The sequence below is a fragment of the Suricata suricatta genome, chromosome 15 (genome assembly GCF_006229205.1).
Source record: "Suricata suricatta isolate VVHF042 chromosome 15, meerkat_22Aug2017_6uvM2_HiC, whole genome shotgun sequence".
Classification (NCBI taxonomy): domain Eukaryota; kingdom Metazoa; phylum Chordata; class Mammalia; order Carnivora; family Herpestidae; genus Suricata; species Suricata suricatta.
In genome coordinates, this window is record NC_043714.1 from 49,606,238 (window position 1) to 49,628,970 (window position 22,733).

General features: G+C 41.8%; 1 protein-coding gene across 1 annotated transcript in view; it reads right to left on the reverse strand.

Annotated features, from left to right (window-relative positions):
• Positions 1-22,407, reverse strand: part of RSPO2 (R-spondin 2) — a 141,895-nt gene extending 119,488 nt beyond the window's left edge. The window contains exon 1 of the mRNA XM_029924006.1: positions 22,237-22,407. Coding sequence (XP_029779866.1) covers positions 22,237-22,330 — 94 coding nt within the window. The 5' untranslated portion in view covers positions 22,331-22,407. The remainder of the gene's footprint in view (positions 1-22,236) is intronic.
• Between the last annotated feature and the right edge of the window lie 326 nt (positions 22,408-22,733).

Below are 22,733 nucleotides of genomic sequence, written 5' to 3' on the forward strand. Positions count from 1 at the left end.
GTTCCAACATTTTTTTATTATTATTTTTAAAAATTTTATATTTTTAATTTATTTTTGAGAGACAGAGTGAGACCATGCGAGCAGGGGAGGGTCTGAGAAAGAGGGAGACACAGAATCCGAAGACAGGCTCCAGGCTCTGAGCTAGCGTTCAGCACAGAGCCTGACACGGGGCTCAAACCCACGAACCATGAGATCATGACCCAAGCCAAAGCCAGACGCTTAACCGACTGAGCCACCCAAGCGCCTCTAAGTTTCAACATTTCAATAATCATTCTCATCTACCTGGAATCTTGGCTTTCCAACAGGACCCATTTTCCAGAGTTACAAATAGCTTAAACTTTACTGTAACTAACATCCTTCACATTTAGAAAAAACACAAGAAGCTCTTCCTGGGAGCTGGGAACTACAAAGCTTAAAAAAGTTTTCTATTTTGCACTGAATTCCATAATCTCAGGAAAACAACAACAGAAAAACCACAAGACCCACTCACTGCTCTACTTTCTCCACTACATTTAGTCAACACGAAAAACTTGTTAGCACCCTCTGGCCCACTTGTATTTCCAAGATATACTTGTTTTGTATCTCATGCATTTACAAATACAATTCCCACAGTCCAGAAAAGCCTTCCAAGTGAACATAAATTACTTTTTACTTACACCTATTTAAGTGCTAAAATGCTACCTTTCATCAGATTTTGAACTTGAGGTATATAGATCAGTTAATTATAATAATGCTTAATTTTAAAAAGTGTTTCAAGAAAAATTCATCATTTTAAATAATTTGTCACTTTTTTCATGTTACCATACTAAGCAGATATAGTTTATTTAAAAAATATACAAGAGGGGTGCCTGGATGGCTCAGTTGGTTAGGCATCTCACTCTTGATTTTGGCTCAGGTCATGATCTCACCATTTGTGGGATCAAGCCCCGTGCCAGGCTCCACAATGACAGCACAGAGCCTTTTGGCCATTCTCTCTCTCTCTACCCCTCTCTTGCTCACGCAGGCCTGCCCTCATTCTCTCTCAAATAGAAAAAGTTTAAATAAAAATAAACGAGTAACAAGAGTATGAAAATATAGACTGATGAAGCCAATATAGTAAAATGTTAACTTTTTATTCGAGGCTCTGGGTGTGTGAGGTTTAGGATTCCTTTCCATGTTTCTGTTTATTCCAGTTCACAATATTTTAAGTGAAAAAAATAACAAAAGAACTCAAGGCAGCATTAATAAAATCCTGTTTGAAGGGAACAAAGAAATGAATTGCAAGCATGAATAAATGAAACAGTCTCCAGGAAAACTACTACACTACCTGGTAAATGTTGAACAGGACCTGAAGCCTGGCTGGGCTGGATAACAGGGTCCTAGATCACAGCCTCTGCATTTAAAAAAACAAAACAAAACAAAACAAAACTCCCGGGACACCTGGGTGGCTCAGTTAAGTGTCCAACTTCAGCTCAGGTCACAGTCTCAGACAGGGTTCAGAGGTTCCAGCCCCGCATCAGGCTCTGTGCTGACAGCTCAGAGCCAGGAGCCTGCTTCAGACTGTGTCTCCCTCTCTCTGCCCGGCCCCTGCTTGGACTATGTCTGTCTGTCTGTCTCTCTCTCAAAAATAAAAATTAAAAGAATTTTTGTAGGGCAGAGTATACTTTATGAGATCAGGAAGAAAAGCCAGCACATCTACAAGGACAGAACAATCATTTGGGTGAAGTAAAAAGTCTCTCAGTTGCTTTCTCCTGGGTTCTCTTTTACTGACTTGAACTTTCAGATTTCTCCCTAGGATATGAATTACAATGGCTACAGCAACATGCCACAAATGAATCAAGAAGTGAAGAACCCTCTCACACCATAAAATCAAAACCACATGTAAGGATGTGTGCAAGAGCTGAAGAAGGCTGCGGGGCTTCCGGCAAGGAGCAAAGCTTCTCTCCCTCTCTGCCTCCTGATCTCAGCAATAACGCTTTTGGCAAAGAAAAACTCACTGCAATGTTGAGAGAGTAAAAACTGGTAGCTAATATTTTGAAGATCTCACCTAAGTACTAAAATAGGATGCCTATTACTACAATCTAGACTGTGTGTCACCCGCAGTCACCAAGTTGAGAGCACTGCAGAGGCAGTTTGTAGGGGAGGAGAAATCAAGACTGAATTCAGTATATTTAAGGTTTGGGACTCTGTCAATGAGAGAGAGAGACAGAGACAGAAGAGAGGGAAGAGAGAGGAGACAGAGAGAGGGCCAGAAATAAGTTGGTTTTCTTTTAAATTGGCTGCTTCTTGGTACATAGAGAAAATATGGGTACTAAGAGACGTCCGATGATTTACAAAGAAATGCATCATATACTATTGCCTAAAAGCCTCGTTAATAAAAATAGCAATGCACACAGAAAATACACAAATGTTCTGAGAGAATAGAAGGGCCTGGGCTTATCAGCACAGGGATTTTTAAAGGACAGGACTAGGTAGCTGTGAATATCATCCCAGTAAGAGAAAAAGACACACAGCGAGTTGGTCTTCTAGACAGACAGAAGGGGGAGTAAAAAAAAAAAATTTACATGTTCAAATTAAAAAAAATTTTTTTTAACATTTGTTTATTTTTGAGAGACAGAGAGAGACAGATCATGAACAGGGGAGTGGAGAGAGAGAGGGACACACAGAATCTGAAGCAGGCTCCAGGCTCTGAGCCGTCAGCACAGAGCCTGATGTGGGGCTTGAACCCGTGAACTGTGAGATCATGACCCGAGCCGAAGTCAGGTACTCAACTGACTAAGCCACTCAGGCGCCCCAAATTCATTCTTTTAATATGGCCCAGAAAGAGTCAAAGACTGTAGTCACAGGGACAGGTGGTGGCCATCCAGAAAGAACTCAAACCCAGGATTCCTGCCTCCAAAGTCAGAAGTTTCTACTAAATTATCACCAAAGAACTCAAGTCACAGGCACAAAAATAAGTTTTAGAAATCTGTGAATATAGTGACTACAGCTAACAGTATTACATTCAAATTAAAATTTAATTGGCTTAAAATTTGCTACAAGGATAGATATTATACTCAGTGTTCTTTCCACACAATTAGTAACAAGAAGGGTGGGAAGAAACCTGGGGAGTGATGGAGGTCTAGGGCCTTGCTGATGGTTTCACAGATGTGTACTTGTCCCCAAACTCACTGAACTTTATAAACACATATAGCTTTTGACATGTCAGGTAGGTCTCAATACAATTTTCTGAATCACATGTACAACCAGGGTTAAGTCAATTTAAGTTAGTTTATTCATGTGTTTTCTTTAGGTATTTCTATCCTAGTTCTTTGGTAAGAACTGAGCCACATACACATTAAAATATCAGTGTTTACATTTATTAAAAAGTGAAACATGCTAGGATATAAAAAGGAAATTTTTAGATTTTTCAGCCGGTGAAGTATTTCTAATGTTCCTCATTCCTCACAGTGAAATAAACCTATTTTTATAAAATGGGATCATAGAGAAAGCAAAGAAATTAAATATATGCTGATTGTGAGTTCTAGATTAACAGGTTTCTATGAATGCACTGGTTTTTTTTTTTGCACTCCTTTTTATTATAAGGTACATTTTGAACCTTAGTTAGCAATGTTTGGTTTCCCTAAGCACATACATTTTCTGTTCTTCCCCACAAGTAGCTAGCTTAAAAAAAAATCCCCTTCTTTTGAGAAATGCAAACCTACCTAGGATTTTTGAACAAACTCTTTACAGGGATGCATCCCTAGCATCCAGCTCAACAATACCAGCTCAATAAAAGCACATGTTCTCTAATTCCTACATAATTTAGCCCTGAGAGGTTCATTGAAATCAGAATGCATTTTGAAAAGATGCTATTTCAGGGTATCTTTCAAAACCGTGAATGGACAATTTATTACAGGTTTGCTTGTGGTTGCAACTATGAGCAAGAAGACATCCAGAGTAAGCAAGTGGAAAATCTAATTAGCAGCGGCTAACGGTCCCCGCGTGCTTGCTTGGCGCCAGGGGCTGCTCCCCGGGCTCCACTTGCAGCCTCCTGGGACCCTCAAAACACAATCAGCCAGGTGAGCGTGATCACCCCCACCCTACAAAGAGGGGAACCGAGGCACAGAGATGGGGAAAATCTAATCAATGTTAGGGTATTAAGATGTGCTAGAATTTTTGGTGAAAAAGTTCCAACCAAATGAATAGAAATAGGAATTTTACTGTTAAAAGGATTCATGGGACCACTTAGTCAAAACATTTTATTTTAAATAGGCAGACTGGTCAAAAGAGGAATTTAAGTTCTCTGTCCCTGTCTATGTCTGCTTGTCCCCCCGCCCACCCTTCAGTCTGTCTGCATATCTCTATCCATCCATCCATGTCTCTCTATCCCTCTGTCTGTCCCTCTTGCTCTCTGCCTTTCCCTGATTGTCCCGGTCTCTCTCTCTCATGCTCACTCTCTGCCTTTTCCTGAATGTCCCTGTCCCCCCCCCCACCAGACTGCATCTCTGTAGGTGCCTCTCCCTGTCCTGTCTCTAGGTCTGTGCATGTGTGTATGTGGGTCTCTCAGCAGCTCTGCATGTGTGTGTCTCCCTGTGTCTGTGGGGGGGGGGGGTGTCTGGGTGTGTGGCAGAGCTGGGGAAGAGTTACTAGTCGTGTTCACTAGAGAGTCACAAACAGCCGTCCCAGCCAAGTGCGTGCACCTTACCAGTGACTTTAGAATAGAGGTATCAGATTTTATACTTTCTGGCTCTTTGCGGGGTACTGAGCCCGAGTATGTGGATCTTCTGAAAGATCACAAAAACTGGGCCATCCGCTGCCTGCATCCATCCTGTTCTAAGACTTTATAGTTCCGTGAACTTGTACTAATTACTTTCCTTCCTGTGCCTGGACTCTTCCTCTGTAAAATGGCTAGAGAGACCCTACCTTACAAGGTCATTTATGGATTAAATATGTAACATAAAGAACCATGGGCGGCACAAAGAAAGTGCTCCAGAAGTGTAATAATCATAGTAGATCATTAGATCCAGTTCTGCAAATGATTTCTAAGGACAAACAATGTAGGAAAAGATGTAGAGGACGTTCATATCAGCCTGAATAACATCTCAATATTAAGTTTTCAGCACCAACTGCCCCAAAATAAGGTAACATTTTTAAATTTCCTGGTGAACAAGAACTTACAATGTAGAAGTTATAAATAAGGCCATTAAATAATTAAGTGTATGTGCTTAGGATATAATTTTTAAATCTTCTATTTATGTAGAAAGGAAGGAAACATTCAGAAGGATAAAAACCAAAACGTTAATAGTGATGATCACTGAGCAGAAAGACTATTGGTCATTTTCTTCATTGTTCCTATTTTCCAAATTTCCAAGAATGAGAAAACACTGGATTTATAGTCATAAAAAATATTCTGTACTTATTGTGGAGATCATTTCACGTTGTATAAAAATAGCTAATCACTGTGACGTACACTTGAAACTAACAAGATATTGTAGGTCAATTATACTTCATTAAAAATAAATGGTCTGCAGTTAGTGGCTTCTTTAAAAACTACTTATACAGACATGATGTAAAGTCTTTTACCATTGGCTTCCAGGACCAAACACCTTAATGTCTCATGATGTGGGTTTATGACCAAAATAACTCAAAATCAAATGGGATCTGAAGGACATGAACTACTAGCCCTAAATAGTGGATGTAGCATGTTTGTTCTCTTAAAAACATACAGGCTGAAGGAGGGGGCGGGGGGAGGAATCATTCTCAGTCTTTCATCAGTTAAAGCAGTTAAGTGTGCTCCAACTCTGTTTTCCCGGCTTGTCAGATACCCAGTTTCTTCAGCTCACATTACGTTTTGCACTCTTCAAAGTACCTAGAAGAAAGGCAAACCCTACAGTACTTCTGCAGCACCAGCTTTGTTCTTGTGAGCCACATATCAAGGTGTTTATATTCAAAATTTCTCAGGCTCTTTAACATAATAATCCGCATAGACATGTGTGATTCCAATTTTCAACTTCCCTGAACTATTAAATGTACCTGTCACAGGTATCCATCACTGGGTAATATAAAAGCTATACGAATAGTAACTTGATTGGTAGCAATGAGCTAAGTTTTTTAATGGATAAAGCAAAGATTTCTGTAATTAGAGCCAGCTCCAGCTCTTAAGTAGGAGGAATGTTAATTTTTTTACAACTTTACTGCCACTTACCCACAGAAGACATGTAATCTCTAGACCCTTTCCTTCACAGGCCTGCAAATTCAAGACGGCACAACTGAAAGCAAGCTAGTGACAGTCTCAGCGAACACATTCCGAATGGCGAGCTGCCATTCAGGTCAAGCTTTGGGGAAACTTTAATCCTTCTCAGGTGACATTACTTCTATTCTACAAATCCAGTTGATCTCCTCAAATATTTTCCTTCCCCCCCCCCCCTAAGCCTTCCAGAGAGTGTTTAAGTGGCACAAAGTCCTGTTTTTCCACCCAATGAGCCTCAGATTACACCAGAACTACTAGCCCTAAATAGTGGATGTAGCTACCGTATGTTCACTCGGTAGCTTCTCTGAGAGCCGTTAACAGAAAACATTATCAGAAGATGTCTAATAGAATTCAGGTCTTCAGAAGGTTTGCATTTCATTCTTGTTAGCAGAAGCCAATAAGATTGTTTTGATGTCATTCTACCACTAATGTTTCCGTAAGCAGAAACTACTGGAAGATTTCACCTCCTCTGTCTGACAGGCAATGGCTTGACACAAATCAAAGCATTTTATACACTTGCAGTGAAGTTAACCATGTTTAGCCAGCCAAACATGCATCAACTCCTTGCTCATATTGCCCACTTTTTCTAGAAGACCTGTGTTTCATATTAACAAAACATCTATGGTTGAAAAAGAACAGTTACTTTTAAATAGAATTTTAGCACTGATGAATGGATAAAGATGTGGTTTATACATGCAATGGAGTACTACTTGACAACGAGAAAGAATGAAATCCTGCCACTTGCAGCAATGTGGATGAAACTGGAGGGTATCATGTTAAGTGAAATAACTCAGAGAAAAGACAGATATCATATCTTTTTACTCATATGAGTAAACTTAACAGAAGAGCATGGGGGAAGAGAAGGGGAAAAAAAAACCAGTTACAAGCAGAAAGGGAGGGAGGCAAACCATAAGAGACTCAAATACAGAGAACAAACTAAGGCTTGAAGTGGGGGGCTGGTCAGGGAGAGGGGGAAATGCATGATGGGCACTGAGGAGGGCATTTGTTGGGATGAGCACTGGGTGTTGTATGTAAGCGATGAATCACAAAAATCTACCCCTAAAACCAGGAGCACACTGTTTTCACTGTATGTTAGTCAACTTGACAATTATGTTTTTTAAAAGTTAAAACAAAATTTTTAAATCTGAAAAACCATAAAATAGAATATGCTAATAAATATGAAATATGAATTTAGCTAATAAATATGAAAAGAATAAAAGTAGGGGGAAAAACTATGAAACAAATGAGTCAGCAAAAATCATCAATGGAAGAAACCATTAGGTGAAAGGTTAATGGGAACCTTAAAATGGAAGGAGGGGGATCAGGCTGTTACCACATGAGCCCAGTGATTCAGCTTTGCATCCCCAAGAATGACACACAGGATGTTGTGTGCTTCCTGAGGCAGTGTAACGTGAGCACACAGCACCTCCTGTGAGGTGTTCTAGCCCAGAGGGTGGAATGTGAATCAAATCTTCAAGGGGAGTGTCTAGTTTACTAGAACATAAAAGATAGAGCACTAAGTGAACTGACCTCCCCCAATCAGGGAGCAGCAGGAAAAATCCAGGTCATTCTATAATAAACAGACTTGACTTTTTTCAAGAAGTCCATGGCATGGAAAAATAGAGAAGTACTGCTCTAGAATCAAAGGAACTTGAAGAACATCCCAACCCGATACAATGAGCGGATATTATGTGAATGCTGATCCATACATACCGGCTATACAAAGACCTTGGGAGCAAATCAGTGAAGTTTGACTACATCCTGATTAAAAGAGATTGCCAAGGAATAATCAATTTTGTTGGGTATGTTAATGACACTGCGGTTTGGGGAAAGGACTTCCATATTTGTAAGACATGCATTCAGAAATACTTAAGGTAAAAATGACATAATATCTGACAGTTACTTCATAAACCTAAGTAAAAAAGAAACCAAAGAGTAAAGGAAGTATGGCACAACCTCAGTATTTGTTCAGCGTAGGTGATGGCCGTATGGGGAATCATTATGTGCCCTCTCTACTTGTGCATACGTTTGAAAATTTTCACATTTAAAATGTGAGAACAGGGGCGCCTGGGTGGCTCAGTCACTTAAGCGTCTGCCTTTGGGTCAGGCCATGATCTCACAGTTCAGAAGTTCAAGCCCCACACCAGGCTCTCTACTTTCTGTGTGGAGTCTGCTTCAGATCCTCTGTCCCCCTCACCCTCTCCCCAGCTACCATTTGCTATAAAAAATAAAAACTTACAAAAAATTAAAATTAAGAAAACATTTAAAGGAATGTTTTACCAGCTCTTTAAATATAGCAAACAAGTATGAATAGAACAAGTGCCTTGGCAAGGTCAATATTGGATGCCTCTCAAAATCAAAGGAAACTGAAAATTCCTCGAACACAAGAAGCACTGTACTATAGACAACACAGAGACTGCAAGAAGGCTCCATAAAGGGTGCTCACAGCTACTGGTATTCAGTCAACTTCAACAGGAAATCAATAAAATCGATTTTTCAACTTCAGCTGAATAATAAGTCAGTATAATTCAAGGTTATTTGAAAAAGTGATAAACACAGGCAGGTGATTTTTTGGATTGGTGCAGTTTCATAGAACTTCAGAGGTGGGAAGGAATTCGACATCTACTAGTCCAAACCCTATGAACCGTGTCTAAAGCATCTTCAACCCCAGGGCCACTGTGTGCATAAGTCAGGTGATGCCAGTAATATCATCCTACGTGTGTAGTACACGGTCTAGTAGAGATGGGACTGCTGTAGTCATTGTGTTTCTGTTACCATTCATCCTAATTATTAGTAAGGTATAGTTAATAATACTTATCCACAGGGTTGCTGTGAAAATGAGGTTCTTTATATAAGAACCTAAATATCTGGCACAGGTTAGGACTTGCTATCAGTTGAGCTGTGTACCCCAAAAAGAGGTGAAGTCGTAATCACCAGGACTTAGGAATGTAGACTTATTTGGAAATGGTGGCTTTGCAACTGTAATCAGGCTAACATGAGGTCATTAGAGTTGGCCCCACTCCAATATAACCAGTATTCTTGTAAGAAGGAAGAGAGACTGACACAGAGTGGAGACAGCCATGTGGAGAGACAGTAGATATTGGAGTTAGGGTGCTACCAGCTAAGGAATGTCTGGGGCTTCCAGAAGACGCAGGAGGCCAGGAAGGATGTTTCCCCCTCTGCAGTTTCAGAGGGCATATGGACCTGCTGACACCTTAATGGTGGACTTCTAGTCTCCAGAACTGTGAGAAAATTAATTTCTTATCTTTTAAGCCACCTCATTTGTGGTACTTTGCCATAGCAGCCCTAGAAAATCAATATAGCATAGTACGTGCTGCCATTGCACTTCTAAAAGTAAGGATGTCTAGAACAGAACGTGATGTGGGTTGGGGACCTTACTCTACCTCATTCTTCAATCTAGGTTAATACTCCTCTTAGAATATCCAATTACTTTTTGCAATTCTATCATGTCATACCCTCAGGATAAGTGAAAAATCAGTGATAGCCCCTGGTCTCCAACATCCTCGTCCTCCATATTGTGTCCTAATCTTAAAAGAAACACTCTACATTTTTTTCTGTTAAATTTTCATTCATAAATTCATTTGGTCATTCCCAGCCATTGGTATCTTTTTGTAACCCATTGGGCAACATTTAAATGTCCCATTCAACTACATATCACGCAAAAGTGTGGTTGGCATTGCCATCTGTCTTCAACCTAATCATTAAGGAAATATTGTTCGAGCAGTGCCTGGGTGGCTCAGGTCATGAACTCATGGTCTGAGAGTTCGAGCCCCCATCAGGCTAGCTGCTGTCAGCACAGAGCCTGCTTCAAATCCTGTCTCCCTCTCTCTCTCCCTGCCTCTCCCCTGCTCGCAATCTTGCTCTCTCTCAAAAATAAACACACATGAGAGGTGCCTGGGTGGCTCAGTCGGTTGAGCATCTAACTTCAGGTCAGGTCATGATCTCACAGTCTGAGTTCAAGCCCCCATGTCGGGCTCTGTGCTGTCGGCTCAGAGCCTGGAGCCTGCTTCTAATTCTGTGCCTCCCTCTGTCTACCCCTCCCCCACTAGTGCTTGGTCTCAAAAATGAATAAACATTTAAAAAAATAAATACACATGTAAAAAAATGAATAAAATATTGTTCCAAACAAGGCTGATGAAAGAGTCCTTTACTATACCAGGGGTGTCCCTCAAAGTCAATAATCCGTTACTCCCCACTCTGTCAGATATAATTAAGACACATTTGATGATGTTCCTGCACTTCTCTACCTTTCCCAAAAGTATTTTTATGGGCAATTATGCTCTGGTAAGTGCAAGCTGTTATTAATGAATTTTTGTCACTTATTTATCATCCAGTCTCATAAGTGTATTAAAGAAAGCAAAATATTTATATGGCATAACTCATGCTGGCTACAGCTGCACTGATATCTACTTTTCTTAAAATGAAGCATTCTAGGAACGGACATCATGGTCATGTCAGAGTTGAAAAATAAGTCTCCTTTTTTAGGAATTCAGATTAAACTTCAATAGCTATAGTATTGTTTATTATAAATGTTTCAAATGATGACTCAGAGGCATGACGCAGAATCTAATAAAGTAATTTTGTTTAGTGTCCTGTTTAGAAAGGTAAGTGTCTTATAATTTGAATCAATAGTTGCCAACAAGAATTTCTATGTAAGTACTTAGTAGATGCCAGACGCATTACAGATGTGTTTGTCATGGCTCTTGCAGTGTGAATGATCCTTAGAGATCCCTCCACTCAGTACCGTCACTAACTTTACAATAGTCTTAAGAAGTACCCTCTGAAAAAGAAAAAAAAAAAAAAGAAATATCCTCTGTTAAAATAGAGAGAGAGAGAAATACCTGTTGTTATTAGAAAAAGGCAATTTCCAGTGATTTAGAGTTCAAGAAAGGGGCTCTTTCATTAATGGATAATTTCCTAAATACAGCTGAAATCTTCCTAGGAGCTTCCTTCATTTTGTTCTAACTCCAAAAGTTAGGATACATCACATTAGTTTTTCACATAACAGGCCACACGTCTTAGAAAGGTGTGATCTTGTCCCTCTTTCTCCTCTCTAGCTCCAGGCTCTGCCAGGCCTTCAAAACTTTCCCTCAGAATTCAACTAAAAGGGGACTACTTGAAGCTTGCCAAAGCCTTTCCAACAGTTATTATTCCCCTGAGTCACTTTCAAATCAAAATCATGTCGATCACCCATAGCAGCTGTAAAGGACAAATTATTTTTATTTCTGCATAAGGGAACAATTACATTGTACCAAATTCATAATTTTGGACAATTTTCAAGGAACCATTTCCAAGCCCTAGATCAATTTACAAAGTAGTATTTTTTAATGGAGAGGCAAAGAAATCATTCATGATTGACAGGACTCAGTCAAGAATCACCTCAGCCACTGCATGACTCACTGATGACCAGAAATTGCGTGAATAGCTTCCCTAACTCCACATGAAACCAACCTCAACCCACTAATCATGCTCCTGGAAACCACACCTGTCTACTATCAAACACTATTGGAGTTTTTACATTACACAGTCACCTAACTTTAACAAAGTTTCTCTACTATACTCACTTGAAGGACAGTGACCACAGGTATCTTTCACCAGTAGAAGGAATTAATGGATAGGACAGCCCTGATTTCTCTCAAAGCCTTAGACAGATTCCAGATCCTTAAATAGACAATTTTTAAGCTCATTTGCTCATTCGGTTCATCCAACCTACAGCCGTTCTCTGCCATTTCCTCTTATCTACTTAGAAGAGCCCAGAACACCCAAGAGTTTCTCAAAATCCCCCATGAACCTGACTCTTAAACACACATGCACAAAACACTTCCAAAGACAAAGAACCTCTAAAAAGAAAAAAATAAATTCAAGACTCAAGCATCAAAAATTAGCATTATTTTTTCAAAAGTATTCTTCTACCTACAAAAACTACCTTGAATGCATAACAAGTCAAAGGTCTGGACTGACTTAATTTATATTAAGGATGGTAACCTTAGAGCCCCCTACTCTAAGGTGCAACTCTCAATTCACTGGGCTGCCAAAGGTTTTTCATTCAGTGCAGAGTCTTCAAAGACCAAAGCTGGTAGTGGGAGAGAGCAACAAATACCATATTTACCCCCCAAAGGGCTAGGTGAGGGGAGGCCCAACAGGCACTTTGAGGATATTAACTCCACTAGGATTCAACTAAACTGAAACCTGGTCTTGGGGGAAAGAAAAAGTGTGATAAATATGCAAAGTCACAATGCTGATCTAGCAATCCCTCAACATTAAAACCAACTTTTATCTACAAGGAGGAGGCATTAGAAGGCAGCAAAAAGGTGAACAATGAGAGGCCACAGGATTTTTCAATCCTCTGTTAGACTTTATTACATGAAGAAGGAGACCCTTAAAAAAATTGGATTTTCAAAATAAAGATCGGACGATTTTCATTATTCTCAAAAAGCCAAATTGTGAGATTCATTAAAACAAATGTATGTTCTCCATAAAGATTAAAGAATTTGGCAGACAATTAATTGGCAACTATTAATGCAGAGTTGGTTTTGGACAACTCCAAATTTGACTGGTTAAATTTTCAGGCATGCACTTTACGGAAAACATTATTATAAAACTCATGTTTTTCAAGTGATGATAGAAGCTGGAAACCACCTGTAAGTGGACACAATCTTTGGTCACAGATTTTAAACCTAGGAGGTTAAGTGTGCCTTTTGGTGAGGTCTTATCAAAAAGGATTAGGGACCCAAACCAGAAATGCTACAGTAAGGCTGAACGCTCTCTTTATTCCTCACCGCCCGCCCCCCCCCACCCCCCACCCCCGCTTTCTGTGTGAATATCAAAATGATCACAGCATCAATCTTACTGGAGAAAGCACAGCAGTTTTCTCACCTGACCTACTGGAGGGAGCAAGTAAGCATAATCGGATGGAGTTTCAGAGAACAAAGCACAAAGAAAAGAATGCAAAGTGTGCCCTCTGTCGGTCAGTGAGTTTTAACTGCTGAGTGGCTGGTTGGCAAGTTGTACCCAGGAATAGGGGAGACACTAAAGCCATCGTGGTAGGAAAATATAAGATCTGCTGAGCCAGCAGCAAACACCTAGCGGAAGCCCACTTGGCCTGAATGGAAGAGGGTGGGGCCGGCTCTGACCAATCCGCGAGCCAGCAGCGCTATACAGAAGAACCACGCCTATGCCAACCTATGTCATCAGCTGGGAAATTGCAAGAGCAATATCTAAAAACTCTATATTACCATTTTATTAATGAAGTAAAATTAGAGCACATGAGAAGAGGGTTTTAACAAAACCTCTTATTCTGTGTATTTTGCCCTTCTACAGACTTTTTAGAGAAATGAAGAAAATTATACATCGTCTTTGAATAAGGAATCATTAGCCAAGTAATTATTTACTGGGATAAATCTTGAGATAGTGTCTCTGATGTGCCCTCATATTGTGAAATATACACATGGAAAATGACTGGAAACCAACCTGGAAAATAAAATTTTAGGCGACAAATGCATATATCAATTTGAACCAACCATTTAGCATCATGTTAATAAGAAGGTTTACCTCCTACTACTTTAACCAATGCTTCTTTACCCTATTGAAGGAAACAGATTAACCATGGCCATTTTGAGACTTCAGTGAAGACTTTAGATCCTCTCTACAACCTAAAAACATTTTGTTTCCAACTCTCAGGAGTCTCACAAAAACCTCAGCCCCATCTCTGGACCCCAAGGTTGGAAAGCCTGCTCAAAAAATTGAGCTAAGTATCGGCGTACCTGGGTGGCTCAGTAAAGCATCCCACTTCAGCTGGGGTCATGATCTCATGGTTCATGGGTTCGAGCCCCATGTTGTTGGGCTCTGTGCTGCAGCTCAGAGCCTAGAGCCTTCCTCAGATTCTGTGTCTACCTCTCTCTCTCTCTGTCCCTCCCCCACTCATGCTGTGCCTGTCTCAAAAATAAACATTACAAAATTTTTAAAAGAAGATGTACTAAGTAAGCCAAACTCTCTAAGTGCCCTTAACAGCCTTCGAGTGATGAAAATTGAAAGGTTTTAAACATATTTTAAAGGTCTTCTCCAAGCAACTATATGTGAAGGAAAACTGCCTATAATTACTCTACACTTTAAGAGTAAAAGAAAGAATATTTAATAGCCTTTTTCTAACTTTGGCTTGCTATTCTGATTATGATGGTTTATCACATGTGTAAGTATACACAAAATACACGAGTATGTCTACAGACGCACGCACTGACACACAGGACCGTGTGAGTGCACACCTACAGGCGCGTCTCGTCTGGCTCCCGGAGTACCAGAAGTAACAGAGGTTCCTAAAACTCATATACAAAAACAAAGGATCGTCAAAAAATTTAGCAATACAAGTATGAAAAAAAGGTTTTTTTAATCGGATCACGCGTATGGGCCTCCATCTCAGCTACCCCACGTATTCAGCCTTCAGTTACTTAATATTAGTTATTTTATTAACAGAATTATGAATTTTATGAAGTCCTGAAGCTCCATAGAAGTATGTAGTTCAAAGGATTTTTGCATGGGTTCAAAAGAGATTTTTTTAAAGAGTATGTTGGACATGTATTGTGTCCAGGAAGGGCCAGTGGATTTAGGAGGACTCATTTCTGGTTCTAGCTCTCTTCTGCTTAACCATTAGTTTTTAAAATCACGTTTCAGTAAGCAGTTCACCTTCCAATTATGCTCAACTGGTCTCACCTGCTCCAGATACTAAACTGTCAATTCCCTCCTGGAAGGCGCTATACGAAACGACCTGTCTGGTCTATTGACACCTACGACACCTACAGGTGAACTCACGCTAACATGCTCGCTCGCTCTTTCTCTCTCTCGCATACACACACACACACACACACACACACACACACACACACAGCTGTCTGTCTCATAGGCGTGTCTACTTGGTTATATTATACTGAAGTCAGAACACAAGAACGAAGATTGAATATTTTCCCTGCACGATGTAGCTTATTAATATAATTGCTTTTTAGTGCTAGAAATACCGCTTTCCTTTATTTTCCCCTAAATGATGATTCATATGGGCAAAGTGTTTGGGGATGAGAAATTGCTAGTTGGCCCTCTCTAGATAAACATTCTTTTAAAATATGTGTATTATCCCCACCCCAGATTTCACCTTCTGTGGCCCAAACTCCTCTGCCATCTGGGATGTCCATCATTCGAATAATAAGCAGTTACAGAAGCAGACACTAGTGTGTTCCATGAAATTCTGAAGATTATCAGAAGAGACTTCAGAATGAGGGCTGGGGAGGCTTTTATAGATCAATGTTTTTTGTCTTTAAATGAAGAACAGCAAATAATGAGATTATATCTATTATCTAATAATTCATTCAAACTTCAACTATGTGCAAAAAAACTTAGAATAAAAAACTTCTCATTAAGTCACCAAAATTATTTTAAGGGCAGATAAAATCTTTTACTCAAGGACTTTTTGTTCAGCCACACTTGCGGAGTAGCACTTCGTTAGGACTGCTTTGGGCATAGGGAGATGAATCTACCCAAGCTCTGCCCCAGAGGAGTTTGCCATGTGGTGAGGGTAAGACATTTTGCCGAGGGGGTAATAAGAGCATGCTTTAAGAGGAGCACAGAAAGCTGAGAAAGCTGTGAGGGAATACAATTCTGGCTTCAGGGAAAGGGCAGAACATTCCAGGGGGCTTCATAGAGGCAGTGACTTCAGCTGGGCACCACCAGATGCTCAACAACTCAAAAACCTCAAAACACATGGTGCGCTTGGAAATGAAGTAATCTGGGAAAGCTTAAGCTTGTGGTGCTTCCAGAGTGGTGGAAAGTTGGAAATGGGCTGTGGTTAGATGGTGGGCAAAGCCTTGAATGTTGTGTGAAAGAGACTGGCACCTACTGTGCTGTCAGTGTGGAAACCTGGAGGTTTGGGGTTTATTAACAGAAATGACATGATCAGATCTGTGGTTGAGAAAAATTCAAGATGGCAGCCTCATTAAGGAAGGAGTGAAGAAGTAGATGCTGGGAGCTAAGTCCTCACTGGTATGAGCTAGGAAGTACCTTTGGGAATAGAAAGGGTGGGGTGGATATAAACCTTTCTGGAGGAATACTCACTAGACCCAGTGAACTGATATAAGAGGCAGTAGGGAGGCCAAAGACCGCAGTGAGGCTTCCGGCCTCAACACACAAACCTCGTGAACAAAGTAAGAAACACAGGCAGAGAACACATTTGGGGAAAGGGCAAAGATGAGGACAGGATTCGTCAAGTTTGTGCGTGCACAGAATGGCATATCTACCATACGTGAGGGTGCATGGATTATTGATCCGTATGGCAGTAGTCGGGAAGTCAGAGGGGAATAAACTCTGCACTAAAACATCTATTTAGGTCGGGGCTGGAGCTGAAGGACCTGACGTGGAAATAATAGTTGAATATACAAGGACGGATGAAATCCCCTCCAGGCAAAGAATAAAGGAAAGTAAACACTGGCGTACACCTACTCTGTATGAGGGACCGAAGAACAAAAATGGGTACGATACAGGAGGCAAAACTAGGGCGTGAGGTCACTGGTCAAAGGAAAAGCCCGTCTTCAGAAAAGACGGATATCTCCAGAGAAATGAGTCAAAGAGGCCTGTGGTGACACTGGTGGCATCCCAATGAGGTAAACAGAAGCATGGAGGACGGTTAAGAAAACCTTTTCCACAAAATGATGGATGTAGAAACCAGACTTTAATTGATTGATGGGTGAATGAAACAGGACAATTAAACCATAGAAGGGAAGGGTACAAGTGAAGAAGAGATTGGAAAACAATGGGAGGAAGGAAATTAAGAAATTTAGGTTTAGGGGGAAAGCAGCATGCTTGAGAAGGTGACTGGCATGGACAGGTCCTAGAAGAGAACAGACCAGGTTGGGGCACAGGCCTTGGAAAGAATAAAAGCACAGTCTTCTCACTTAGTCCCTCTCCTCCACCCTCATCCTGGACCTGTCATTCAGTCTGAGAAAGAGGATGAGAGAATACCTGGGAAAGAGGAGTGAAAATTCTTTTTAGTTCCAAAGACCCAATTTGCATGATCGTACCATCCCGACCTCTCTACCCACCCAAGAAAACACACAAACCTACATATGTGTATATTTCTTCCCTAGCACATAGATCATTATACGCATTATATAGTTAGCCTTAGCACCTTCCATATTTATTTCATAAATTCTCATAATTAGCATCTTCCATATTTATTCCAGCTAAAATTATGAAAATGTGTAAATATGGACATGTAACACTGTACCTAATGATCAATCCTTGATTGTTGCAGATAATGGAAAAAGTGATGACGACATTTCGGGGGAAAAGAGGGGGAAATTTAAAACTATTTTCATTCCAGAGCTTATCATCCCCTTATAACAAAGCGGTTATCACATGTTTTATCAAATTACTTGGCTGTCATTTATTTCCTGCACTTAGGGGGGTAGGGTGCTGATCCCCAGGGGGTGAGGGAAGGGGGCTTGAAAGGCAGTCGGTTGGAAGGAATGAAGTAAAATGTATCCTAAATAATCCAAAAACTGGCCAGTTCATCTCTGAATAAATCAAGAGGTGGTTTTGCATTAAGGAATTAGAAGTGTCATTTCCAGCTTGTGATTTCTACGAATATTGGCTTCTACCCAAGCTGGATTTATAAGCAGATAAAGAAAGCCAGAATTAAATGGAGGCCTGAGGGAACATCACCTACTCTGAATCACTTCCAAATTTCAGTAGCATAACAAAATGTTGGTGGAGACACGGGCGTGTTTTAACCTCTGCGCACTGGTAAGACCCAGAAAAACTCAGATTTATGCTAGAAGAACAAAACAGCCCGTTAACAAAAGAGAAGAAAGAACATATTCATATGCAAAGTTAAACATCACAGGAGATGTCCTGAGATACTCTGGAACTTAAAAACCTCATATACAGAACATTTTAAATCTTTTTTGAGTAGGTACATATGTCCCACAGGCCATTTGTATTTTTAAAAAAACACCAATGAGAAGTAAGCTAGCGTTAAAAGTACTTGTAGAACTAAGTGTCTCTTATCAAGTTTTTATCTAGCCCTAGAATACTGAAGAGAAAATGTGTGTTTTTCACCAACCTCGGTTACCAGAAACATACCACGCTATCTGTGATACACACTTCTGTTGCATAGAGGAAGACAAACCTAGTCTTAGGGAAAGGGAGAGGTTATGGAGGGAGAAGCCAAGGCTTTCGCATGGAAAAGGCTAGGCAGGAAACCCTGGTCACACTCTGCCCCCTACCAACCGACCACCAGAAACACCAACTACATATCTGGGAGTCTTGCTGCTTTTAAAGATTTATCAAAAAGTTTTCATAAATCCCTGGTTAAAATGTAATCAGGCATATAAACAGAATGAAGGAGATAGGAAATTAAATCACTGCATTCCAAGCTCAAGAAATCCCAGAAACCATAATAAAGTTATAATTTGTCTATCTACCTTTCAGTAAGTCAGCCTGAAATGTGGCTTACAACCATTAAAAAAAAAAAAAAAAAAAATCAAACCGATGAGCCCAGTTTGCCATACAAATAAATAAGTGGTTCCAAGGCAGGTACAAGTGATAGGAGCTAACAGTAGCTAATAATGACCATGCTTTTGAACAAGAGGGTGGGGTGAGGGGGCCAAGGAGTTACAATTGTCCATACTGTAGACAAAATGTGAGTTGTCAATCAACTTTTCAAGATGTTGGCATGGGCATCCTCTCATGGACTGAATATCAGACGATATTCAGTCTCTATTGTGTTTGTGCCTAGTTAAAAATTATAGGGCTACCAGGCCTTATGAATGATTATCAAATACATTTTTATTTTAGGATTTTGTTTTTTAAAGAAGAGGAAGAAAGCGTGTAAGTATTATGGTTTATGATCGTCTCCCCCATGTACTAGGTTTGGCCAAAAGTGGGAAGGTTGACATTCTATTCTCTTGGTCCTCTGGCTATATTTTGAAATTGCACATACAGTTAAGTGATATATTTTGCTCTCTATTCGAAACTGGATGCAATTGATTTTAACTGACTAAATTATCTAGTCTCTGCCAAGAATTTTATTTCATTAAGAAAATGATATTATAGAGCATCTGAGATCATAGAGCAGACTAAACATAATGCCAAAGGAGTTCTGAGAGTGTTCCACAGTGAAGGTTTGATTATTTGCAGATGGAATATGGAAGAAGAAAAAATAAAAGCATCAGCTCGCAGGCATCAGCCTAACCAGTCCCAGGATCACTGCTGCCTGCACAGTAGCACAAAGCCAGAAAAAATAACTGATCTCCTAAGCCACAACACTTCTCTTTTGGGGGCGAAATAAAAAAAAAAAAAGAGGGTACTAATCACTTTTCTCTCCAGAAAGTAATATTTAACTGCCACTATCCAAAACAAAGGGAAAAGGGGAAATGTTGGCACCACAATAGGCTCTAGTGAGTCAACTGTCTCTGCTGACATGATTTGGCTAGTGGTCAAGCATTCTCCCAGGAACTAATTTAAATCAATCTCCTGTGGGCAAGCCAATTGTTTGGTAGGTGCAACAATTGGTGTAGAATCAATCAGTGGACAGGAGATCAATTAAAACCAGCTTAAGTTTGTGAAGAGGGACAATTCACACAACCTGAGTTAGATCTCTATTCATTTCAATACGCTCACAATGCAATCCTTAAGCCTCCTCGCAAAGCAGAAAAGCTACTATCACCCTGTGCTGTCTAGCCAGGACTTCGAGTAGTGCCACTTTTAATTAAAAACACAGTACACCCTTTGTTGGCACAGATAGTGTGGTCACTTTTAAAAGCCGTAGTTATTTTAGCCAGAAACTTGGAATTCGGGAAGGGACATCTATTAAGGAGAGAGGGGGGAAAAGCAAACTTTGGTAAAAAAAATTTTTTTTCTTTACAACCTTACCAATTTACACGTACTTGAAAGCAGTTGAATTTTATTAAATTGAAAGGTTGGTTTGGCAAAAGTTACTCTCGCACGCTTTAGAATTGGGTTTCTAAGTGTCAGCACTTGGGGACACGGAGGGTAATTGCTAGGAGATTTTTGCCAAGCAGCTTTGAAATGAATAGGTTTTGCCTCAGATACCTAAGGCGGCGCAGAGCCAAGTTTAGAGGTGGCAGGCCCCGCCTGGAAACGCTTGCAGTACCGCCTCTGGCCGCAGGGGAGCTGCAACGTCCTCCGTCCAGCCTCGCGGCGTGAAGTACTGCTAAGATGCTACGTTCCTTCTTCCTCGCTCGGCCACGATGGGACAGACAGTGTGGATCAGAGAGACCTCGCCGGATTAGGAAGTCATCTAACGAACAACTTGGCAAAGCGTTTTAGGAACTTCTATGTTTGCACAAACCTTAAGCACCTCGGGTTGTTTTTTCCCCAACCAAGCAGACTGCATCTTGCGCTTGTAGGTGGGGAGAAAGCCTCTCCAAATACTGTTGACCACACTGTAACCAAAACAATTACTAGATCTGAGAATAATACCTTAAAAGAAAATAGCAGGTGGAGAGAGGAGGCAGTGGAGGAGACCGAAAAGGACTTTTTCAGGACGAACATCAATATTAAACTTTCATGGCCTTTAGGAAGAAATTTCTCCCTAGCATTTTTATGTAGAATGGTTACTGAAAATAAGCATTTTCCAAATGGGAAAAAGGGAAAGGGGGGGGGGGCTTTTTAAAAAACCACAGATCCTTACTGTCAATTGCAGAACAGACGCTATTGAAATCGCCCACCACCAGTTACCATGAGCTCTGCCCTTGGGCCTGCCGATCTCCAGCTTAATAACGTCCCAACAAGCTATGAAAAATTAGAGCGCGAAGAGCTCTTTCCAAAATCTGGGTGCAGGACCCGAGATTCCATTAAACGAGTTCTAAACAATTCACATCACAGGTCGAGGGCGACATTTAGATCCCGGGGGTAAGGGGGGGGGGAGGCGGGAAATCAAAATTTGTTAACCTCAAGGTAAATTCTAAGCGTGCCAAAGTCCAAATTGCTCTATGAAGCAGTTCTAAGGGGCTGCTGTGCGCCGTCCATGCGCGGGTAACACACAGCCTGCGTGTGTGTCGGGGCTGTGTTTCAGTCCCCCAGATGACTTCATTGTGTCTAGCAGCCCTTCCCCTAAAACGCAGCTGGATTAGCTGCAGCCACAGCAGGACTCAGACAGAAATGGGCGCACAGTAAATCTGCCTGAAAGCTAGCTCTCTGAAATCCTTCTGGAGGCTTCCACTTGCCTTTCCCGCAGCGCACACAAGTGATGGAGATTAAGGGAATGGTTAAAAAGCCTCAACTGACCTTCATTGAGGACGGAAACGGCAACTTTTGAGGGAAGTATTACGGAGAGATTAAAGTCAGCCCTGTCCCCAAAACATCAACGCCAGAGCCCCCCAGAAACCCTGCCTAGAAGTTGCTGTTCGATGCAAAAAGTCCAATAAACCAGCCCATCTAGTCATAGGTTCCAGAAATAGAGGTCAATTTTGCCCTTTTCCCTGTAAATGTAGGTCCTCCACCTCGATTTGGCACCCCTCCTCAGCTTTCGCTCGCTCGCTCTGCCTACCCTCCTCCCTCCCGCAGGCGGTGTTCAAAGCGCACGTGGGTGGGGAAGGTAGAGACAGATGAGCCGCACGGGAGACGGGCAAGAGGACCGAAAAAATAAAGACAGAGAGGCAGAAGAACAAGAAAAACTGGATGCCCAGTAAGAAAGGAGAGCAGAGTGGAGGAGCAGAGGAGTGGCAGCGAACGGGGTACGGACCGCACCACTGGGCCCTGAGCGCCCGCCGGGCTCCCCCGCCTCTCCGCGCCTCCCGCTCCAGCTCGCCGCGCCTGGAGGGCTGGAAACGCAGCGTTCCGCCGAGCTCCGGGGCCCAGAAAGTACGGAGCGGCGGGCGCAAGAGCGGGTGGAGGGCACGGTCTGCCCAGCTGAGCCCGGGGAGCCCCCGCGTGAGTGCCGAGCCCTGCCCCCGCCTCGATCTCACTCGGATCCCAAGCACCTCGGGCCGAGTAGGACCCACCTCGCTTACTGCGTCTCCATCGATTGCCTTGGCAGTGGCTGTAATCCATACAGTTCAGGATGATGAGGGCAAAGGAGAAGAGGCGAAACTGCATCTGGGCGGTCGGGCGGGGGAGAGGCGCCTCTCAAAGTCGGGGAACTCAAGTGCTCAGCCAAGTAGCGGGCGCCCTCCGCGCTGCTGGGGAAGATGCAGAGGGTGAGTGGCCACTAGCCCCGGGGCCGCACAGGTCACGTCGGCGCAGTCAGCATCTCTCAAGCCTTGAACGTGAGAGATGAGGAAGACACACGGAGTAGAGAGAGCCCCGGGGAGACGACCGCCTCACCGCGCGTCCCGATTTAAGAAGGGGAGGGAGGGGGGCGCGAACCCACCGCCTGGCAAGAGCGCACAGCTGCCGGCGACTTGGAGGGGAGGGTGATTTACAATCAGTGAATTAGCAACCACTGCGGAGCTACGGGCTCCGACCAGGGGGAAAGGAAAGCGCTCCGAGGGTGCAGGGT